General features: G+C 39.4%; 1 protein-coding gene across 1 annotated transcript in view; it reads left to right on the top strand.

Annotated features, from left to right (window-relative positions):
* CRYBG3 (crystallin beta-gamma domain containing 3) overlaps positions 1 to 20,036 on the top strand; it is a 128,759-nt gene that overhangs the window by 5,515 nt on the left and 103,208 nt on the right. Inside the window, exon 2 of the mRNA XM_090276047.1 lies at positions 14,010 to 14,076. Coding sequence (XP_090132173.1) covers positions 14,010 to 14,076 — 67 coding nt within the window. The remainder of the gene's footprint in view (positions 1 to 14,009; positions 14,077 to 20,036) is intronic.

Genomic DNA, 20,036 nt, shown 5'->3' on the forward strand with positions numbered 1-20,036 from the left:
TTTTCTCTTGCCGCTTTTAAGATTTTCTGTTTATCTTTAACTTTTGGCATTTTAATTATGATGTGTCTTGGGTGTTCCTCTTTAGGTCCAACTTGTTTGGGACTCTCTGTCCTTCCTGGACTTGTATGTCTATTTCCTTCTCCAAATTAGGGAAGTTTCCTTTTATTATTTTTTCAAATAATTTTTCAATATCTTGCTCTTCCTCTTCTCCATCTGGCACCCCTATGATTCAGATGTTGGTGTGTTTCAAGTTGTCCCAGAGGTTCCTAAGCCTATACTCTTTTTTTTTTTTTTTCTTGGCAATTCTTTTTTCTTCCTGCTGTTCTGATTGAATGTTATTTCCTTCTTTGTCTCCCAGATGGTTGATTTGATTCTTGGCTTCATCCTCTCCATTGTTGGTTCCCTGTAGCTTTTTCTTTATTTCACTTAGTGTAACCTTCATTTCTTTCCTTATGTTTTTGCCATACTCTATGAGTTCTTTGAGCATTGTGATAACCAGTGTTTTGAACTCTGCATCTGATAAGTCATTTCCATTTCATTTAGTTCTTTTTGTGGGATTTTGTTCTGTTTTTTCATTTGGGCCATATTTCTTTGTCTCCTCAATTCAGCAGCCTCCCTGTATTTATTTCTGTGTGTTAGGTAGAGCTGCTTTGACTCCCTGTCTAAGAAAAGACACCTATAAATTGTGTGGGGCGGAGCCTTAGGTAATTGCCAGGGCAGAGCAACCCACTTCATCACTTTGTGGCTCTGTGTTGGGGGAGGGCTTGGTGAGGGTATGTTGCTGCTATCTGGCTTTTGGAGGTTTGCCTGGCATTCGCCCTATTTCCAGTCAATTCAGCTACTTCCCCTATGCAACTGGCGCCCTTCCAGTTGTTGCTCTGGTAGTGAATCCCAGAGTGGGTGGGTCTGTGTATGTTCTAAGTCCATATGGGCCCTTTAAAGGGAATCTCCTGAAAATCTGACAGTTTCTTCCACTACCCCAACCCCCACTGGTTTTTACAGCCAGAAGTTATGGGGATATATCTTCCTGGAACTGGAACCCTAAGCTGTGCAGTCTGGCCAGGGGCTGGGATTGCTTGCTCACAAGGTATCCCTCCTGGTTTTTACCCACCACACATGAGTGTGGGACCGCCTGTTCTGCTGCCACTGCCTGTCCGCCATTCTTTGTGACTCTGCCCCTCCTGCCCATTTAAATGAATGTGGCTTCTTTAAATCCTTGGTTGCTGGACTTCCATGCAGCTGGATTTTCTGACAGTTCTGGTTGTTATTTGTTTTGAAATACAGTTGTAATTCTCTCTGTGGTTGCATGAGGAGGCAAAACATGTGTACCTACTCCTCCATCTTAACCGGAAGTCTGGTGTTTTCTTTTTCATTAAAAAGGTAATAGCAAATTTTGTAAAGTAGAGGAGAGTATTACCTCAAGATAATGTATTTCCTAATTAGAGTCCTGATAAATTGCACTGAAGCCCAGATATACCAGAAATGCTAATACAGCTGTTAACAAAAAAACACTGGTTGATGTAAATTTAAACTCAGGAAAATAATGCAGGCCCTTTCCTGAAAAGAGAGTCAGCATGAAGTAAAGATTAAAGAAATCATATTTATTTTTGAGTCTTTTTAGTCCATTAATTTGAGTGTTTGCTATGTGTCAAGTATGCTGCTAAGCAGTGGGGATATGAAAATGAATGACTGACCAAAACTGTCCTTAAAAGGGCCATGATTAACAGAGGAGATAAACATGTGCCTTTCTTCTCTCATTATAAGCTAAACATGTTTTTGGTGTGTGTGGATTGTCTGGTTCAGAACACATTCACTGTTTCGTGACTGTCAAATATTGTATAAGAACTTTAATTGGGCTTTCAAAATACCTTCCCATGTTAACTTTTCTCTGAGCATGGTTTGATTTGCATGCTTTGCCAAGCCAGTGCAGAAGAGCGATGTGATAGTAACTGTGCCAGCAGGTGAGTGGAAGTGCTTTCCCTCTATCGCTCCTGCTGCTCCTTGACTCTGCAGGCTCAGCAACTCATGGAGATGGAGGCAGAAAAGCACATCCTTTCAGGAATCAACATTTCGAGCAAGTGGAGATCCTTACACAAAATAGCTCGATGTTGATAGAGAAACAAATTGAAGTTTTGCAACCAGAAATTACTCATTCTTAATATTTATTTAGTTGGTGATAGCGAATGGCCAGCTAATGGTACAATTCCAGCAGGACTATCCCTCAGTATTTAACCCCTGGGAGTATTTACTAGGAAGCAGTGAAACAGCTCTTTGCTTAGTTGGTTCTTTGCCTGACCAGATTAGTGATGACAAAAGTGATGAGTACGTGAAGCACAGAGTTCACTCTTGTATTATTATTCAGTAATTATTGTATTATTTTCCATATGAACAACTGTAAACCTACTTTTACCATCCCCTATATTTATGTTCACTTAATCCTCAGCAACCTTATGAGAGAGGTGTCTTTACTCTGTTTTACAGATACATAATTTAAGTCATGGAGAAATCCAATCACATTCTCACAGCCTCTGTGATAGGAGTCAAATTCTCCTTCCTGAATTCAAAGCCTTTAGCATTACGTGACAGCTTCCTCTGCTTAACTTGGGAAGACCCATTAAAAAAAAAAAAAGCCTTAGAAAATGATTTTGAGTGGAAATAAAAGATGATGGCGTGTAGCTGGACATCATGTCTACCCAGAGGGCCTGGGTCCATGCTCTCTGCGTACAGTACAGAATGTATAGCCCTGGCAATGGAGAGAAAGGAAAATAAAATGTATATATTTATACAATTTGTAAGTTTATGTTTAAACACAGAAAGGGTCAGTCTCCTTCAATAAAGATACAAATTGAAACTATAGCAAGATACCATCCTTAACCTATTTGATAAGCACAATGGGTTTGATTGGGGAAACGGGGCCTCTCATACCTACTGCAGGAGTGTAAATTGATACACCACTTGGGAGGGAAATTCGACAAGTTCTGTCAGTACTATGCATTCACCTACTCTGACTCAGCAATTTCCCCTGTGGGAATTCCATCAGACATACACAGTTTGTGAACAGGCCCGAAGTTGCCAATACAAGTTTAGTCATTGCAATGTTGTTTTAATAATCAAAGGGTGAAAAAGTCAAGTCTCATCAGTAGTGGACCAGTTGATAAATCATGCAACATCCATGTAATGGAATGTTGTTACACAGCTGTCGCAGTATGAGAAACCATTTTCTGTACCGATAAGGAAATATCTCCAAGATACATTAAATTTTTTTAAAAAGCAAGATGCAAACCATTGTGTACAGCGTGCTCCTACTTGTCTACAAAAATGGGAGAGTATGAAATATGTCTCTTATTAGCGTTGTGTTAACTATTTAAAGGGGATGGTGGGTGGTGAAGGAATGAGGAAGAGAAAGGAAACTTCATTTTATACTTTTTTATACTTAAAAAATTGGGAATTAACTATATGAGCAAAAAAAAAATTGCTTACAACCTAGTGAATATCTGTGTATAAAAGAGGGGGGAAAAGAGAACTTATGATTCTGACTCTGAATTGGTTTCTTGGTCATAGGCTCTTCCTTTACCACAAAAGCCTCAAGGTTAGGCTCCCTGTTTCTTTTTCCACTGACCCTACTATTGAAGGATCATATGAGATTTTAGATCTGGCAGAGAGCTGGTCTGACCCATCCAATTTACATATTTGAAAAATCAAAATTAAGGCTATAAATAAATGGAAGTACTATCTATGCAGAACAATTTGATATGTTGGCACTAAGTATGAATGAGGTTTATATATTATTAGTCTGTAATGTGAAACTGGGTGGAGTTAATAGAGCCTCAGAAATACCAACTCAGCTCATTTTTGTGAGATCACCTGTCATCTGCTTTGAGTAGCACTGTGACCCAGGGCAGGTCATTAGCCCTCTCCTACGCTGTGGCTCTAAAGTGAGGGAGGTGGCCCTCATCTCTAAGGTCTCTTCCAGCATTAGCATACCAGCCCAAACTCCAAAGGTAAAAATAAATCTGCCTTAGGGATCAGGAAGACTTGTTTTACTGGAAAAGTCATATATGAAAATGCACTGGGCCCTGACCACTGTGGCTCAATTGGTTGGGTATCTATCATCCCCATAAAGCAAAGTGGCACCAGTTTGATCAGGGCACGTGCCTGGGTTGCAGGTTCAGTCCCTGGACGGAACATGTACGAGAGGCAACTGATTGATGTTTCTCTCCTTTTTTCTCCCTACCTTCCCCTTTCTCTAAAATAACTTTTTTTAAAAATAAAGAAATTGGTTAATTCCTCTGTGTGATTCTATCATTTTGCTCATTTGATTGAAAACCTCACCAATGTTTACAAAGAATTCGTTTAGTACCACTGTACCAGGCACAGTGCTAGTCCCTGGGAATCCAGCAGTGAACACCATGCAGCTTGGGCTCTGGCTCAGGCACTCCTGCAGGTTGTGGGGAAGAGAGACAGAGCGCAAAATCTTTCTTTCCTTCTTATTTAAAAAGTGCCAATGCCATAAGCAGGGGCTATGGAGCCCATTCTTGAGACTCTTCTTCTTAGAGGAAACTTTTAATATCAGTTAAGCTGTTTCTTGTGTTTCTGTGTACATGCATCTAAGTCGTCGGCAGCCGTCCGTCTCGAGAGACGATGGTGTAGCTTCTTAAGAGTCTATCTGCACCGCCGAGAATGGCTGTGCAGTCCAACTCGGGAGTGACACGGTATATGTCTCCTCCCGTGTTGAATCGACATCTTGCGATGCTGGAGTGTCCTCTCCAGTGAAGCTGAAGCTACAGAGCCTGGGCAGGGTGATATGGAGGATCTGCTGTTGCCCATGCAGCAGACCCCCCCCTCTCTTCGCAGCTGAAGGATCCAAGGGAAAGACGGAGTCAATACAGCTTGGCTTCAGGTGCGCCGCAGGAGTTGCCGGTGTTGACTACAACGTCAAACCGCCTTAGGGACTCCGGCTCCGGATTTTCTGTCGGGGTTTACTCCCTTAGCCTTTCCCCTGAAGAGGTATGCCGCAAGGCAGCGGAGGTTTTTTGGAATCAGAGTTTTCCTTCTCTGATATGCATCTAAGTAACGCTTTACTATTCTTCCTTGATTTGTAAACTTGAGACAATTTATATTGATTTCTGGTTATGGTGGATGAGGACTTAACTATTTTACACCTTTTTCCACTTCCTTTTATTCATCCAGCCAAAATAATTGTTGTAATTTGGAAATTAAATCAAAGGCCAATCTTTAGACTTACGTAAAATACAATATTAGTTTCATTATTACAGCACACTTTTTAGGAGAGTGTCTTTTATACGTCCTTTGTAACCAGGAGCACAGGTGGCAGTGCCAGAAATGACATGACAATGGCATTTGAGTGCTCTCACCAATACTAGTTTTATGTCCTTTCCACCAAATGTATGTTAGAAACACAACATGGAACCACCTTAGTGAGGAGCTCATAATTTTTTTTGTAGCTGCCATGCTTCATATAACAAGTAATGAACTATTTTAAGCTTTACATTTTGATTACTGGGAACAAGTTACATAAGATGTAAACTCTCAGCCTTTTATTATCTTGATTGTCAAAGCACCAGGGAGCAAACCCTGAGTGGAGGGGTGGCATCATCCTATATTAGTCAAAACTGACAATGTGTGCTCTAATACTTTTGATTTTTTTTATTGTGGATAGGTGGAAACATTTTATTTGGCAATGTTTTATATATTATGATACAAAGAAATTGCCGTCATATATCAATTATTACTGCTTTTATTTGTCTAGTCTAAATTTATTGCTTGCACTCTTCCACAAACTTGTTTTTATTTGCTTTTTAAAATCAATTATAGTACTTTGTATTTTTTGTCTTTTTAATAGTAATATGCTTTTGTAAAACAAGCATGAAATTATAAGAAAACCAAAAAGAAAACACACTCAGACAATTATTCTTCTAGATATTTCCTCTGCATGTGTCTACATGTATACATATTTTTACAAAAATTTAAAGGTCTCTTCAGGAGGAAAATTTTTTTCACTTAACAATAGTGTTATAACATTTTCTACAATAGCACCTATATTTATACAAATTATAAAAATAACAATCCTTTAAAAAATCTTAGATGTCGTAACTTTTCAAAATTTAGTTTTAATAGTTAAATGTATCTCTGCTTACATAGGGTTTATATTCTAATGGAAAGGGCAGCAAATAAGCAAGTTATATAAATTAACATATAATGTGCTTTGAAGTAAAATAAAGTGGGGTAAGAGAGTGAGACATGTGGAAGTAGTGTGTCTGGAGTAAGGTGTAGGCAGGATGGTCGTGGAAGTTCTCTCTGTTGAGTAACATCTGAGCAAAAACCTGGATGATGTTTGGGAGTGGGACCTGAACAAACAAAATGAAAGGACTTTCCAGGCAGAGGGAACAGCCAGTTCCAATGTCCTGGGGCAGGACCATTATGGTACAGATGCCAGAGTGGACAGAGACAACAGAATGGGTTGGAGAGTGGATGCTGCTAACATGGAGAAGGGAGCCAGAGGACAGGTGAGGCAGGCTGTGATAAGGACTGGAGATGCTGTATACTTTTTGAAAGTATCACTTGGGCATGGGTGTGTATGTGTGTATTCTCATATAGATTGTTGCTTTATCAGTGTCTGGAAGATTTGAACTATAGGTTGGAGGTGCGGTAAGTCAGCCTTGGTCAGGCTCTGGGAGCTCTGGGAAGGCACAGTCTCTCCTGTCCTTGAATCTGCATTGCCCCTCCCTCAGGACAGTTGGTTGAATGGGATATGAATGAGCGGCCCATTTTAGAAGACAGCTGAAATACTGTTTGAGTTCACATTACAGCAAGAGATTCGGGGTATTAATTCTTTTAGGGTGGGTCACGAATGTTCAGAAAATCTAAGGGTATGAGATAGAGGACTTTGGGAGAACAGAGCAGTTACTGATGCTGTATATAGGCAGACAGCTCAGGTGCATATCACACATACCAAAATTCTCACTCTAGCCTATGGCTGAGCTGTAATTATGGGTCTTGTTTTGGGGGCGTGAGATGGGGGACAGGAAGTAAATTAGCTTCAAGGAAGAGACCTTAATTATAGGAGAGGGGCTGACATCATGGAGAAAGGGCTGTCAGAAGAGTCTAAGATTACACAGCAACAGAGCTGCATAATTATGTCTATTACCTTTCCTCCCTTCTCCAGACTTTTCTCCAAAGAGCTCTGAAATTCCAGTGCCAGATGTTTGAACTAAAATACATGCTGTTTGATTGTAGCTTTTAGTTACCTTTTAATTTGAAGCCCAGAAATAGTGTCATAACCACCTGTTTTATATTCTGTTAATGGTCATTAAAAAATACAAGTACGACTCAACCGCTGCCTGTCACCATTTATAAATGGACAGTTTTCCAGATGGTTGTTTGTAAATCATTGGTGTGGAACTCTGACTTTAGCCCTGTAGAAGCAGCACTGGGGATGCTGGATGGGGCTCCGGCCAGTGTAGGAAAGTCAGTTTGACCCATAATGTACCAGCAGTATGTCATTGGGCAAAGAGAATGCTAGGGTTATCATGTGAAGCTGTGTCTCTAAGAAAAAAATTCACAAAGTAATATAATGGTCCTCAAGACATGAGCAGACCCTTCTGGAGGGTGTGGGGACAGAGTCCATACTCTATTTAAAGACCTAATTGGAGGCAGAGAAGGTAGAGTCTAGGGAATAGCGGCACAGGCCCAGGGTGGCCTCAGAAGTTTCCGCCTCTTTGTTATAATGCCCTGGTACTAATATTGATTCTGAGTTGGTTTCTTGATCTCTTTCTTTACTACAAAAGCCTCAAAGTTAGGCTATCTGTTTCTTTTTCCGCTGACCCTACTATTGAAGGATCATATGGGATTTTAGATCTGGCAGAGAGCTGGTCTGACCCATTAATTTACATACTTGAAAAATCAGATCCAGAAAGGTGTATGTTTCTAAGGGACTGTCCCTAAAACAGACATATGTCTGTTTTGAGTTTTTGCAAAGCGTTTTGCAACTAATGACAGTGAGAATGGGGTGGGAAGGTAAAAGACCCATTCTTATTCGGCATTGTATTTTCGTTTAGTCCTTCAGAGGACTGAAGTATGAATTGATCACATTTCAAGAGGAAGCCAGACTCTGGGTTTCATAGTAGTAGTTGTGTCAAATGGGCTCTGTGGTGAGGGCAGCGTGCCAGGAAGGGAAGCCTAATGCAGTTGACATGTAGAGAGATGCTGCTTAGTGGGCCAGGCCTCTGGAACCAGCAGTTTTGTCACTGGGGGAGGAGAACGGGATGGAGAGATTTGCCCTGATTCTCTTTCCCTGTCTTCGACGATACAACCAGTTCCTCTGCTGCAGTCCACACGTGTACAGTGGAAGTGGAAGTCTGGTGTGGGAATATCATTTTGGCCAGCATCAGGCCGAGTGGGATGGAGAGGAAGGAGAGAAGGGAAATCCTCAGCAGAGGCCCCTAGGGGTGGTGGAAAGTCCCTGTATACATGGACTGATGTCAGGACACTCCCAAATCAGGGACTACCCTCTCTTAAGTGACCCTGTGCTGGGGCGGCAGGGTGGGGTAGGGGGGTGCTCAGAATTGCTGCCAGTGATGTCATCAGAACCAAAGATTGCCTCCTTTCCGGAAATGGCAAGGAGTCATAGACTCCTGCATCTGTAGAAAGTGGGCAATCCTCCGGAAGACAGTTACAGAAGTTGTATTCAGTTCTTTAACATTTCCAGATTTTTCTGAAGCAGCTCCAGTATTGATGTGCGAGAGAAAGACCAAGTGAGAAGCAGCTGTGTTCCAGGGGAGGAAAGAGTGAGGAGCTTTATGCCCCCTCACTGCGCCTCCACCCGCCCCTGAGTACAGTATGTGCACTGTTCCTACGAGGCTCTCTGCTGACTGTATAGGAAGTTGCATTCTTAGCACACGAGGAACTGACTGGAGCAGAGGCCCAGCAGCATCCCTCTGCTTCCATCTGCACTATGCACTAACAGCACAGGATTTTTTGTGTTGGTCTCACACTGTACTTGGCAGTGCACAGCATGCTCATTAGGGCAGCAGCTCTTTGCTGGGTCCAGGCCCTCTGTCAGACGTCGGTGTTGGAAAATGGGTAATGTTTCACAGGAGTGAGTTTTCTAAATAATTGATATATCTACTCTTTAAGTATTTAAATGTATTAAATACATTTAAATATTAAGGGGAGAGAGCCTTCTGACCAGAATCTTCTCCTCCCTGTACAACTCTCAGTTGTTGGTTTTAGCTTGATATAGAATGCTCTAGGATCACTGTTTATCAACAATGTAGTCAGGGGCCGCCTGCCTCAGAGCAGCCCAGGGAAGGGGGAGTCAGTTGTTGAAAATGTGGATTCCTGCCCTGGCCAGTGGCTTCATTGGAGCGTCGTCCTGTACACTAAAAGGGTTACATGTTTGATTCCCAGTCAGGGCACATACCTGGGTTGCGGGTTCGATCCCTGGTCAGGGCTTGTGCAGGAGGTAGCCCGTCAATATTTCCTCCCCGTCCCTCTCTCTTTCCCGTCCTCTCTCTCTAAAAATCAGTAAACATAACCTTAGATGACAATTTTAAAAAGAAAGGAAAAAAAAAGAAAGTGTGGGTTCCTGGGCCCGACGCCAGTTGGCATTCTTGACAATCAATGCCAGTTGGGCCCAGAAATGTCTTATAAACACAGTTGCCCAGGTGGTTGTGGGGCATCTAGATGGGGGCTCTGAAGGACTGAGGGCAGAGGGCATGGGTTTTGTCTGATATGTTCACTGCTCCACCCCGAGCACCAAGAACAGCTCCTGGGACCTAGAATGTATGTAGTACATGCCTATTGGGTGAGAACACGCATAATTGTGCCATTTTCTGCATCTTATCTGCTGTGGGTTAGGGAAGCTTGTTAGAATTTAATAAAAACTAATAATATATCTTAAGTGACAAGATAGAGGTTCTCCTCTATCTAAGTTATTTGGCCTCCAGAATGTTAATGTGCCCTTTTTATTTATGGCCCATAGGTTTATTTTGTGTCTGGCATAAAGTAGGTAAATACTTAATGGCTGTATGTTGGATTCCTGGTTTTCAGCTATGTTCTAAATACAGTTGCTTCCAAACTGAGGAGCTTCTGTGTTACTTTGACCTTGATATTTATCTGGGTTATTTTGACAGATGAATTTCCAAAATTCTGTTAGCTAAGTAAGATGGAGCTATTTAAAAATGCAAGGTAGTCTCTTTTTTGTGCCTACGTGTGGTTATGAGTCCTGCCCCTCACCCCCTGCTTTGAGCAAAATGTGTGCTTTCTAAAAATACTGCTATTGAAATATTCCCAGGTCCAAAGGGGAGTTAAATTGTGAGAACAATAGGAATGCCTTGTCATCTTTCATGTGGTTTGAGATTATCAGAATTTAAACATATTTCTCTTCCCCTTGTATTTTTAAGAGCCTGAGAGTACCACGCCAAACCTTTTGAGTCTCTTCTGTTTTTGTTTGTTGTTACCAAGCAGACATCTTAGTATCCATTGATTTAAGTATCTTTATCTACTCTATTCAAATATTTTGATGTTTTGTTTTTAAATCGACTGAAAATTAGCTTGTTTCTGTTGAGTAGTTTTCTTCTCCTGGCCCTACTCCTCTTCTTATGCCTTAGAGAAAGATGATGCAGAATAAAAGTGGATGGTACATTTTTTCAGGAGACATGTTTACACACATAGACACACACACACACTCTTACACTCCATTAAGAAAAAAAGAGTATTATGTATTATTACATTGCTTCCAATGGAACAGTATTTCTGATTATGGTAAGCAAGCACAAATGGAGAACCTGACTGATACCAATTATATTTTTCTTCACTTCGCAAATGATAGGTGAGTGCCTTCACAGTGCTGGGCACCAGCCTAGGCTCTGACATAGATAAATTGTATAGTTTTTGTTTTTGTTTTTAATTTAGTGGGTTCAAATTCTAGCTAGACAAGTGGAAAACCAACCATTTTGCTAAAGAGTAGAAATTATTTATGAAGGCTAGTGAGAGTACAAGAACAGTAAAAGAGAACTAAATGGTATAGGATTAAGAGTTGGACAGGGTGGGACAGATTGTTGCAGGCAGGAGAAAAAAAGGCTTTGTTGGCATGTGAACTTGGCGTGTTCTAAGAATGAGAAGAGGTTCTGTGAGCCACGTCATGAATAACTATATGCTAAGGACTCTTCATTTTATTCATCAACTGAGAGATTTGCTGAAGGACTTTTAAATAGCAGAGTGTCATAATCAGATTAACCCAGGAAGAGTGGGTTGAAGCGGAGCAATTGGATGATGCCAGAGACCAGTTTAGAAGGGACTCTCATAATCTAGAGAGATGTGAGGAAAGCTTTAATTGAAGCAGTGTTTCTTATAGCTAAACCAAAATTTTAAACTGTGTTGTTTGCTTTAAAACTCATCACTTTTTAAAATTTTGGTTTTGCAATAAGATTCATGAAACTTAAACAGGATATAAGTTTCAGAAAGTTTTACGAAGTTTCGGCTGTTAACTTCTTTTGGTGATTTCAGCTTTGAATTCTTCAACTGTTGGCTCAATGCAAAGTAACTTATGTGCTGACTTACAACAGTGTTTTTCTGGTATTTGGTGCGTATTCTTTGCAGGGAAGTAATTACAGCTACTTGAAAATACTGAATTCTGCCTTAATCCCATGGTCCCAGAGCTACATTTCATGCAGAGCATTTGTATTGGGAAGAAACTTTTACCATTTCATTTACAATCTCACTAGGGCAGCAAGTAAATAAAAAGCCCTGTAAATACTCTAAATAAGCAGAATTTCAGAAATCTGAAAGCAGGAACTAGGAAACTAAAATTAAATGTTTGTTATATATGTAGGTAGATTTTAGTATGTCATTCAAAATATTGTAGTTACATAATACACTTATAAAATCATCAAGGTCAGTATTATTTTTAATTATGCCCCAAATCCCTATAACATTCTCTTTTTACACATATTTTGCAAATCTCTTTTTGGTTTGAGCTTAAGTAGACCAGTATCAATTGACATTTAGTTTAAAAAAACTGAATTGTAAACAACCATGGCAAAAGATAAGGCTAGTAAAATTTTTAAAAAGAAATAAGAATCAACTTTAAAAATAACTCATTGAGACATTCTTATTGTATAGATATTCATATATATAGTCACAATTCTGTATTATACAATATCATTTTATTTTCTGCTTTTGTCTCTGGTTTTTCCTGAAGAATTTCCTTACGTTAGACACAGAGGTCATGTATTTACCTTGTTTACATGCTTGCTTTTCTTACTGACATATAAAGGGCTTAAGAGTGTGGCTGTGTCTTACTAGCCCATCTATTCCTGCATAGAGTCTGAGACTTAACAAAAGTTAATCTATTATAGTTTCCAGGTGTTCATGATCTTTCTGTCTTTTTTTGTTTTTTGATCACCTTTTATTCCTCGACTCTGAGTAATTAAACTGGATTTTATGGATGGAAAATCTCAGTGGCATAAGTTGTGTCCTCTCTTTCCATCCCATCTGCTTTGTGTGACCTTTATCTGATCTGAGCTGGTGCCACCCCCTCCTTTACTTTCCCTCTGCCACCAGCCCCCATGACTCCATATGTTTTTCTGCATTCTGTCATCCTCCTGCTTTGTGCCTGTCCCCTGTCTGAGTGCTAGTAGGACAAAGGTCAGCTTTTGTAACAGGTCAGGCAGGTTCTTCACAGTCTGGCATCCACTAACCTCTGGTCTCAGGCTCATCTCCAGTAGGATTACCTCTGCCTGTCACAAGTTCCTGTGCTCCAATTTTATATTAAGAACAAACAAAACATGGTTTTCCAAACACACCATGGTCTCTGTCACCCCGTCTCCTCTGTGGGCACTTTATTGAGCAAACAGCATTGCTGTTCCTTGATTCCTCCCTGCTCCATAGCACTTTGTTCATTCCATGGTTACAACTTGTATGGAACTGTATTGTTAGTTTGTGTGTCGGCCTTTTCTACTAGGCCAAGTTTTACAAAGCCCCTACCTACTTGTTCTTCACATCCTCAGGCCAGACACAAATCCCTGCGTATCAAGACAGTCATGATACTCTTCAGAATGGAGCTGCTTAATTTGTCTGGGATTATGAAAATATGTAAACAAAATAACATAAATTTAGAGATATAAATGCTTAGACCCAAAATGCATATGTGCCTACCAGGCAAAGTAGTTTATTATGCCATCTGAAAGGGCATCTGTGGAAGTGTTCCAAACAAGACAATTAAAGTCAACTATTTGGAAAATCAGATTGTTAGGGTGCCATCTGGGACGCATTTGGGGCTAGATAAGCCTGCATCTATTTTGAGTATTCCCCAAACTTGCTAGGTGACCCTATATGTTTATAAAAATTTGCTGAGTAGAAATATATTCCAAATAACACTCAGCATAGGCACTTAAAAATATCAGGCTTGTGGAGAACCTTAATAGAAATAAAAGCACCAAGTGCTAGTGCTTTCCAAGATTATGATGGTTGTTTGTACACCGGTGCGCATTTCTGTGATGCTGATGGTCAACGTAAGATATAACACACAACAGACTCACAAAGGCTTCTGAAGCCTGAATGAGCATTTTTTAAAAATTTCCATTACTGATGACATACAATATTATATTAGTTTTAGGTATACAACATATTGGTTAGACATTTATACAACTTATTAGGTGATCCCCCCAATAAGTCTAGCACCCACCTGGCACCATACATAGTCATTACAATAGTATTAACTCTATTCCCTATGCTGTACTTTATGTTTCCATGGCTGTTTCTATAATTGGCAATTTGTACATCTTAATTTCTTTACCTTTTCTAAATGAGCATTTTGAATGTGTTTTCCAAGTGTAGATATTCAGCATATTCTTAGTATAACAATTTGTATATGAATCTTTTGAAAATTGCAGATAAAGGACCTTTCAATTTTTGCATTAAACACAGAAACTGATTTTAGTAATTCTCTTTTAATTTCAAAAGAAATTGTGGTTTTTATTTTTCAGTGTTGAAAATGAGTCCATGAGTACAAGTCAGAAAAAAGAAAATGTACTTTCATCAGAAGCAGTAAAGGTATAGTTTTAAATTAATATTTTATATTAAGCAAATTTTTTTCTTAATTTCTGCTCATTCTTATTTTTAGATTTTTCATCTCATTTTACATCCCCAAAAGAGTACTTTATGTGGACATCCAACCCAGCTTTATCAGATATTTGTGTCTTGGGCTAGGGTGGAAGTTGGGGGAGAAAGGCTGAACCGAAAGGGTTGAAAGAGTGTGGTGTTCTTATCCGAGCCTGGCCACTAACCAGCTACATGGTCTTAAGCTGAGGCATTTAACCTCTTTGTGTTTTAGTTTTCTTTTTTTTTTTTTTTTCCTTTGGAAAGGGTTTTTTGTTGTTTTTTTTAAAGATTTTATTTATTTATTTTTAGAGAGAGGGGAAGGGAGGAAGAAAAACATAGATGTGAGAAAGAAACATCAGTCGGTTGCCTCTCATATACCCCATGCCAGGGACCTGGCCTGCCACCAAAGCATGTGCTCTGCCTGGGAATTGAATCGGTGACCTTCCAGTTCACAGGCCAGTGGTCAGTCCACTGAACCACACCAGCCAGGACTGTGCCTTTGTTTTCTAATCTGTAAATTGGATCACTTGACTTCCATACCCTCTTTTCTCTAGGAAGGTCTTTGATTTATGTTGTGTTTCCTCAAGTGCTGCTGACAGCTGACAGTGCTTTTGAGAATGGAAGTTAACATGTTCTTACATGTTATTAGTATGTGATGATATATTTGGTCAGCTCACATATGAACTAGCTTTCTTTGCTTCTAAAGTATATATAAGCTATACACCTATGTAGAAAGATATTAACAAGCGTAGTTAAAAAACCTTAAAAATCACTAAACCTAATCACATTTCTTTTTACTCGTAGGAATTTTTTTATAAATTAGGTGTTTGTGTTGTTTGGAGATGTGAGGCCAGGTGATCAAGTTTTGGAGGCTGTTCCATGTTCATAGAGTTTGGCCCCATTGCTTTCTTTATATATGATTTGTGACACTCAGTCAAGGAGAAAGTGTGTACTTTCCAGGGATTTCAGCATTAGTTAGCTTGGTCAGTGGAAGGACCAGAAAGTCATCTGAATTCTTCATTACTGCTGTGGGGTGCTTTTAAACATTGTATAAATTCCAAACGCATTAAATATGGGTCAAGATGAAACTGTTTTTAGTCTTTAGTCCTGCCTTCCAGTCATTGTAAACAATGTAAATATCTTTTGAAAGAAAAATCAGTATCTGGTTTTTCAAAAACTTTATTGAAAGAAAAAATCACCTTGCTTTCCTTATTTTTCTTCCACTCTTTGTGAGTTTGACTACAAAATCCTGCTCCCAGGTTTTATAACATCTGCCACAGACTCTTGTGCAGCCAGTTGTTAGCCAGCCTGCTGGTTTATCACTGCACAGACTCTTCTCTCCCTCTATTTTCATATGTCTTGAGTTGCCCTATTTCAAGATTCTCACTTCTAACTCTATTTATTACAACCTTGCCCTTGAATTGCTTCACAGGAAGTGTTACTCGTGAGATCTCAAACTTCGAAGTTCCTTTGGCTGCCAACCCTCATCTTTCCATCTCTTAATCCTTCGTTGCCTCTGTGCCTACCCTTGATCTTCACCAAACCTTTCTGCTCTCCTTATTCCCTTCTCCCGTCTTGGTCTCTGCTTGATTCTCTGCTCAGCCTGTAATTGATAGTGTACTACTTCAGCTCTAATATCACTGCAAAAATACTTCAGTCTTCAAACTTAGCCTTCAGACTTTAATTTCCAAAAGTGCTACTTTACACCTGCAGAGATTTGATCTACAAAGTCACATTTTTTGTGGATTCCAGTAAATATATATGGTGGGCAAAAATAGTGGCCCGGCCTTCATGATTATGATCTTTTCCATCCATTCTTAATATCTTGTTTTGAGTGCCTAGTATAATTTCAGTTTGGCACCTGGGCCCCCAATTAAGTATGACTCAGTTGTGAGAATGTTTCTTTTTGTGATATGGGGCCTATAAGGTTACTTAAACATGGGCAGTCCAGTTAGCTCATAATGGAAAGGTCACCATGGAACTCTCACAGGGGTGGCTTGAGCATGTTGGCCCATGTAACTTTTTTTATCTTCTAGAAACTACTGATAGGATTTCTGCAGGGACCTGTTGCTGCCAGGCATCAAAAATATGTATTTTGATAATACCAATAGTTAGCCTCATACTTCGGGTGAAAAAAGATTAGCAACAATGTTTATGATCTTATTTTCTATAGTCTCAATTTCAATTTTGGCATTTAGCAAGCATCATAAAACATGAATGTTTTCTTTCTAATGAATGGTTTTCTGAGATATAGCACTCCACTGTAATGTGACATTTCTTTCCATACTTCCATCTTGTTAACCTGACTTTTATGGGAATGCCTTCTGTGATACGAAAAAATGTACAACATTTTTCTCCAAGTCTGAAACATAACAGATTTATGTATAATGAATATTCTTACATACAGTAGTCCCTCTCTATATCATGGTTCACTTATTGCAGCCTCACTGTATCACGGGATTTTTTAAAATATTATATTTAGTTATTTATCATGGATTTTTCACTATATCACAGGATTTTGCAGTACTCTATACGTATGCTGTTAAAGTTATGTGGGTTTAAGAGTGTAGAATAAATGTAAGGTTCCTACTTTGCAGGGAGTCTGGAACATAATATCCGCGATAAGTGAGGGAATACTCTATTTCTTTTTATGAGTGTTTGACTTTGAAATACTAAATTGAGATATTGAAGACTGTTTAGTTATAAGCTTAAGCTACAAAAAACTAATTAATTGTATTTTTTAAACAGACTATAGAAGCTTTGTATTGAGGCATCATTATATTTTTAGTTCTTAAAATATCACTTACACACTATACAGTCATGTGCCACTTAATGCCAAGAGATACATTCTGCGAAAACATCATTAGGCGATTTTTCCTTTGTGCAAACATCACCGAGTGCACCTACACAGACCTATAGATGGTACAGCCTACTACATGTCTAGGCTGTATGGTATGGCCTGCTGCTCCTAGGCTACAAATCCATACAGCATCTCACTATACAAAACATAAGATTAAATTAAGCACAAGGCAAGATGATGCAATCAGGAGATGTAGACACCAAAAGAGGATGCTGCTGGCATAACACGACACACTGTTTTACAGCAACCTTCTTTTTAATAAGAAAGAATAAACTCTGAAACAGCAATAAAAAGTATAGTAATACACAAGCTAGTAATATAATCATTTATTACCATGATCCAGTATTATGCACTGTACATAATTGCTTGTGCTATATTCTCATGTGACTGGCACACAGTAAATTTAGTGTAGCAACATCACCACAGACATGGGTGATATGCTGTGCTGCAGTGTCATGAGGGCTGCAGTGGCACGAGGATAGGGTTTTTTGTCTCCATTGTCATCTAAGGGCACCACTGTCGTCCATGCCATCCATCGTAGACTGAAACACTGTTACGCAGCACGTGACTGTACAAATGTTGCTGTTTTGCTAACATTGGAGCTATTTCTTACACTTGCATCTACTATTCCACTGTAATATGAACATCTTTGATATTAATCAGGTTTTTATATCTAGCTGGCAAAACTTCCAAGCAGTCCACATTCTACCTTTATTTCTCTGTGGGGTCTACAAGCATCTGTTGCAGCCGTAGACTCTTGCTGCATTCATGTCTACTGTTATTTAAAAGAGAGGGGCATGTTTTTATGCCCTGCTCCCTTCTGCCTACATCAGAGGAATATTCATCCCCTTCTCCTTTCCAAAGCTGAACTCCCCAAAGGCCCCTGCTGTGGTATTGGTCTCACTTCCTGTAATGTGGAACTTGCCTTGGCTGCGTCCATCCCTGGCTGCTTCTATTTCTCTTTAACTATATTAAAAAAATGTTCATTTGGGGGGTCTGGTTTTTGTTTTGTTTTTTTAGTCCATCATTTTACTTCACTCCTACCTTTTACCCAAAAAAAAAAAAATATTAGCTTTCTTTTTTAAAAAATTGCTGTTCTATTACAGTTGTCCCAATTTTCCCATTATTCTCCCCTGCGCCACCCACCCCCTGCTCCCGCAGTCAATCCCCACCATGTTGTCCATGTCCATGGGTCATTTATACTAGTTCCTTGACTAGACCCTTCCCCTTCTTTCCCCACTTACCCCCTCCTGCCTCTCCCCTAGTTCCACAGTCATGGAAAACCTAGTACTGGGCCTGGTACACGTTATATAGATACTCAACAAGTAGTTGTTAACTGAGTGAAGGTCATTCCATGAAACTGGTAACTTCTTACCACATTTAATGGCCTTTTCTTAGTTCTTATTTTACTTAATCAGTTGGGATACTTGATTTTCCAAGTCTTGTCTCTTTTTCAGAAATTTTCTTTTTATCTTTGCTTATATTATACTGTATCTTTCTTTTTAAGATTTTATTTATTTTTAGAGGATGGGAAAGGGAGGAAGAAAGAGAGGGAGAGAAAAATCGATGTGAGAGAGAAATTTCAATCAATTGCCTTTCACATGCACCCCAACCAGGGACGGACCCCGCAACCCAGGCAGGTGCCCTGACCAGTAATTGAACTGGCGACCTTTCATTTTGTGGGATGACGCCCAACTAACTGAGCCACACTGGTCAGGGCTGTACTTCCTTGTTTCAATTCCTGCCTCTGTCCCTTCCCTTCTGTTTTCTCCACTGATTCTCTTCTGGCTACATTACTTTTCACATAGAATTTTCGCTCAGCCCTCAGCCTGCCTCAGTGTCAGTCTCCAAAGTAATGCTGTCTGTCTTACTGCTTCATCTTTGGGTCCTAGATCTCTACCCGACCCCTCTTGAGCTCTAGACTTGATTATCAGTGTTTCAGATGTTTCTATATAGATGGCCTTTGATACCTCAAAATCAGCCTGCCCAAGTCTCAATATCTCAAATTATATATAATTGGGTTAAGAGGTAGAGTTGGTGGAAGGCAGGGAGGATCATTTAACTGCTTGGGATGGGGGCAGAGAGAGCCCTGGGGCTCAAGTACTTCATTTGGTGGTTTTCACCCAAACTTTCCTTTTAACCCTTTTCCGCTGCTTTAAGTGGTACTTCGTGTCCTCAGATCTGAGCTTTTTCAGGTTGTGTGTGGGGTGGATTGTTTGCCTTATGATCAGAGTTCTCTGTTGCAGACACTAAGGTGGAAGCCCAGTTACTGTGACTCCATCTGCCTTTGCCTTCTAAACCATTCCTGGAATCTCTTACCTGCTAATATCTACTCTCTTCCTCTCTTTGTATTTATAGCTTAAGAAAACCATCCCCTTACTGTCATTTTATAGTATTTTGTACAAGAAAAAAATTAATATATGTGGTTTATCTACAGTGTTAATCAAATTTTTAATCTCTCTCTATAGTTGAAAGTGAACCTTAGATTGTCACTTGACAAAAATCACACTGTTAGGCAAAAGAATTCAGATGCAGTTCTGATACCATAATGCTTCCCTTTTGTGAACATGATTTATAAGATATATTCATAAACTAAATTTACCCAAAAGAAATCCTATTGAAAAATTAAAAGAGCTATAGCAGCGAGTCTGTTTTCAGAAATGAGTCATATAAAATGAATTAAATCTGGACCATAGGTTATAAATTCTATAACTCAGGCCTAAATAAACTGATAATTATTAGGCTTATTCTCAAGAGCCTGGTATCTCGTTTATATAAAATTTAACTCATCCCATTTTAGCATTTTGCCTATAACTAATCATACAACATTGATGAAGGTTATGGGATGTTATAAAAGGCAGTGGTTGATGTACCCCTGTGATGTTCCTGTGGATAATCAAGGAGTATCTAGTGCACATTACTGTCAGTTATTTGAGATTCCTAACACTAATTTTTAATCTTACCATAAGTAAGTCATTTACTACAAAGAATCACGCACTGTTTTTTTTAAGAAAGCACTATTTTTTTTTTTACAATTTTATTTATTTAGTTT

This window comes from Furipterus horrens, unplaced genomic scaffold (assembly GCF_987537825.1).
Source record: "Furipterus horrens unplaced genomic scaffold, mFurHor1.1.pri manual_scaffold_1, whole genome shotgun sequence".
In the NCBI taxonomy this organism is placed as follows: domain Eukaryota; kingdom Metazoa; phylum Chordata; class Mammalia; order Chiroptera; family Furipteridae; genus Furipterus; species Furipterus horrens.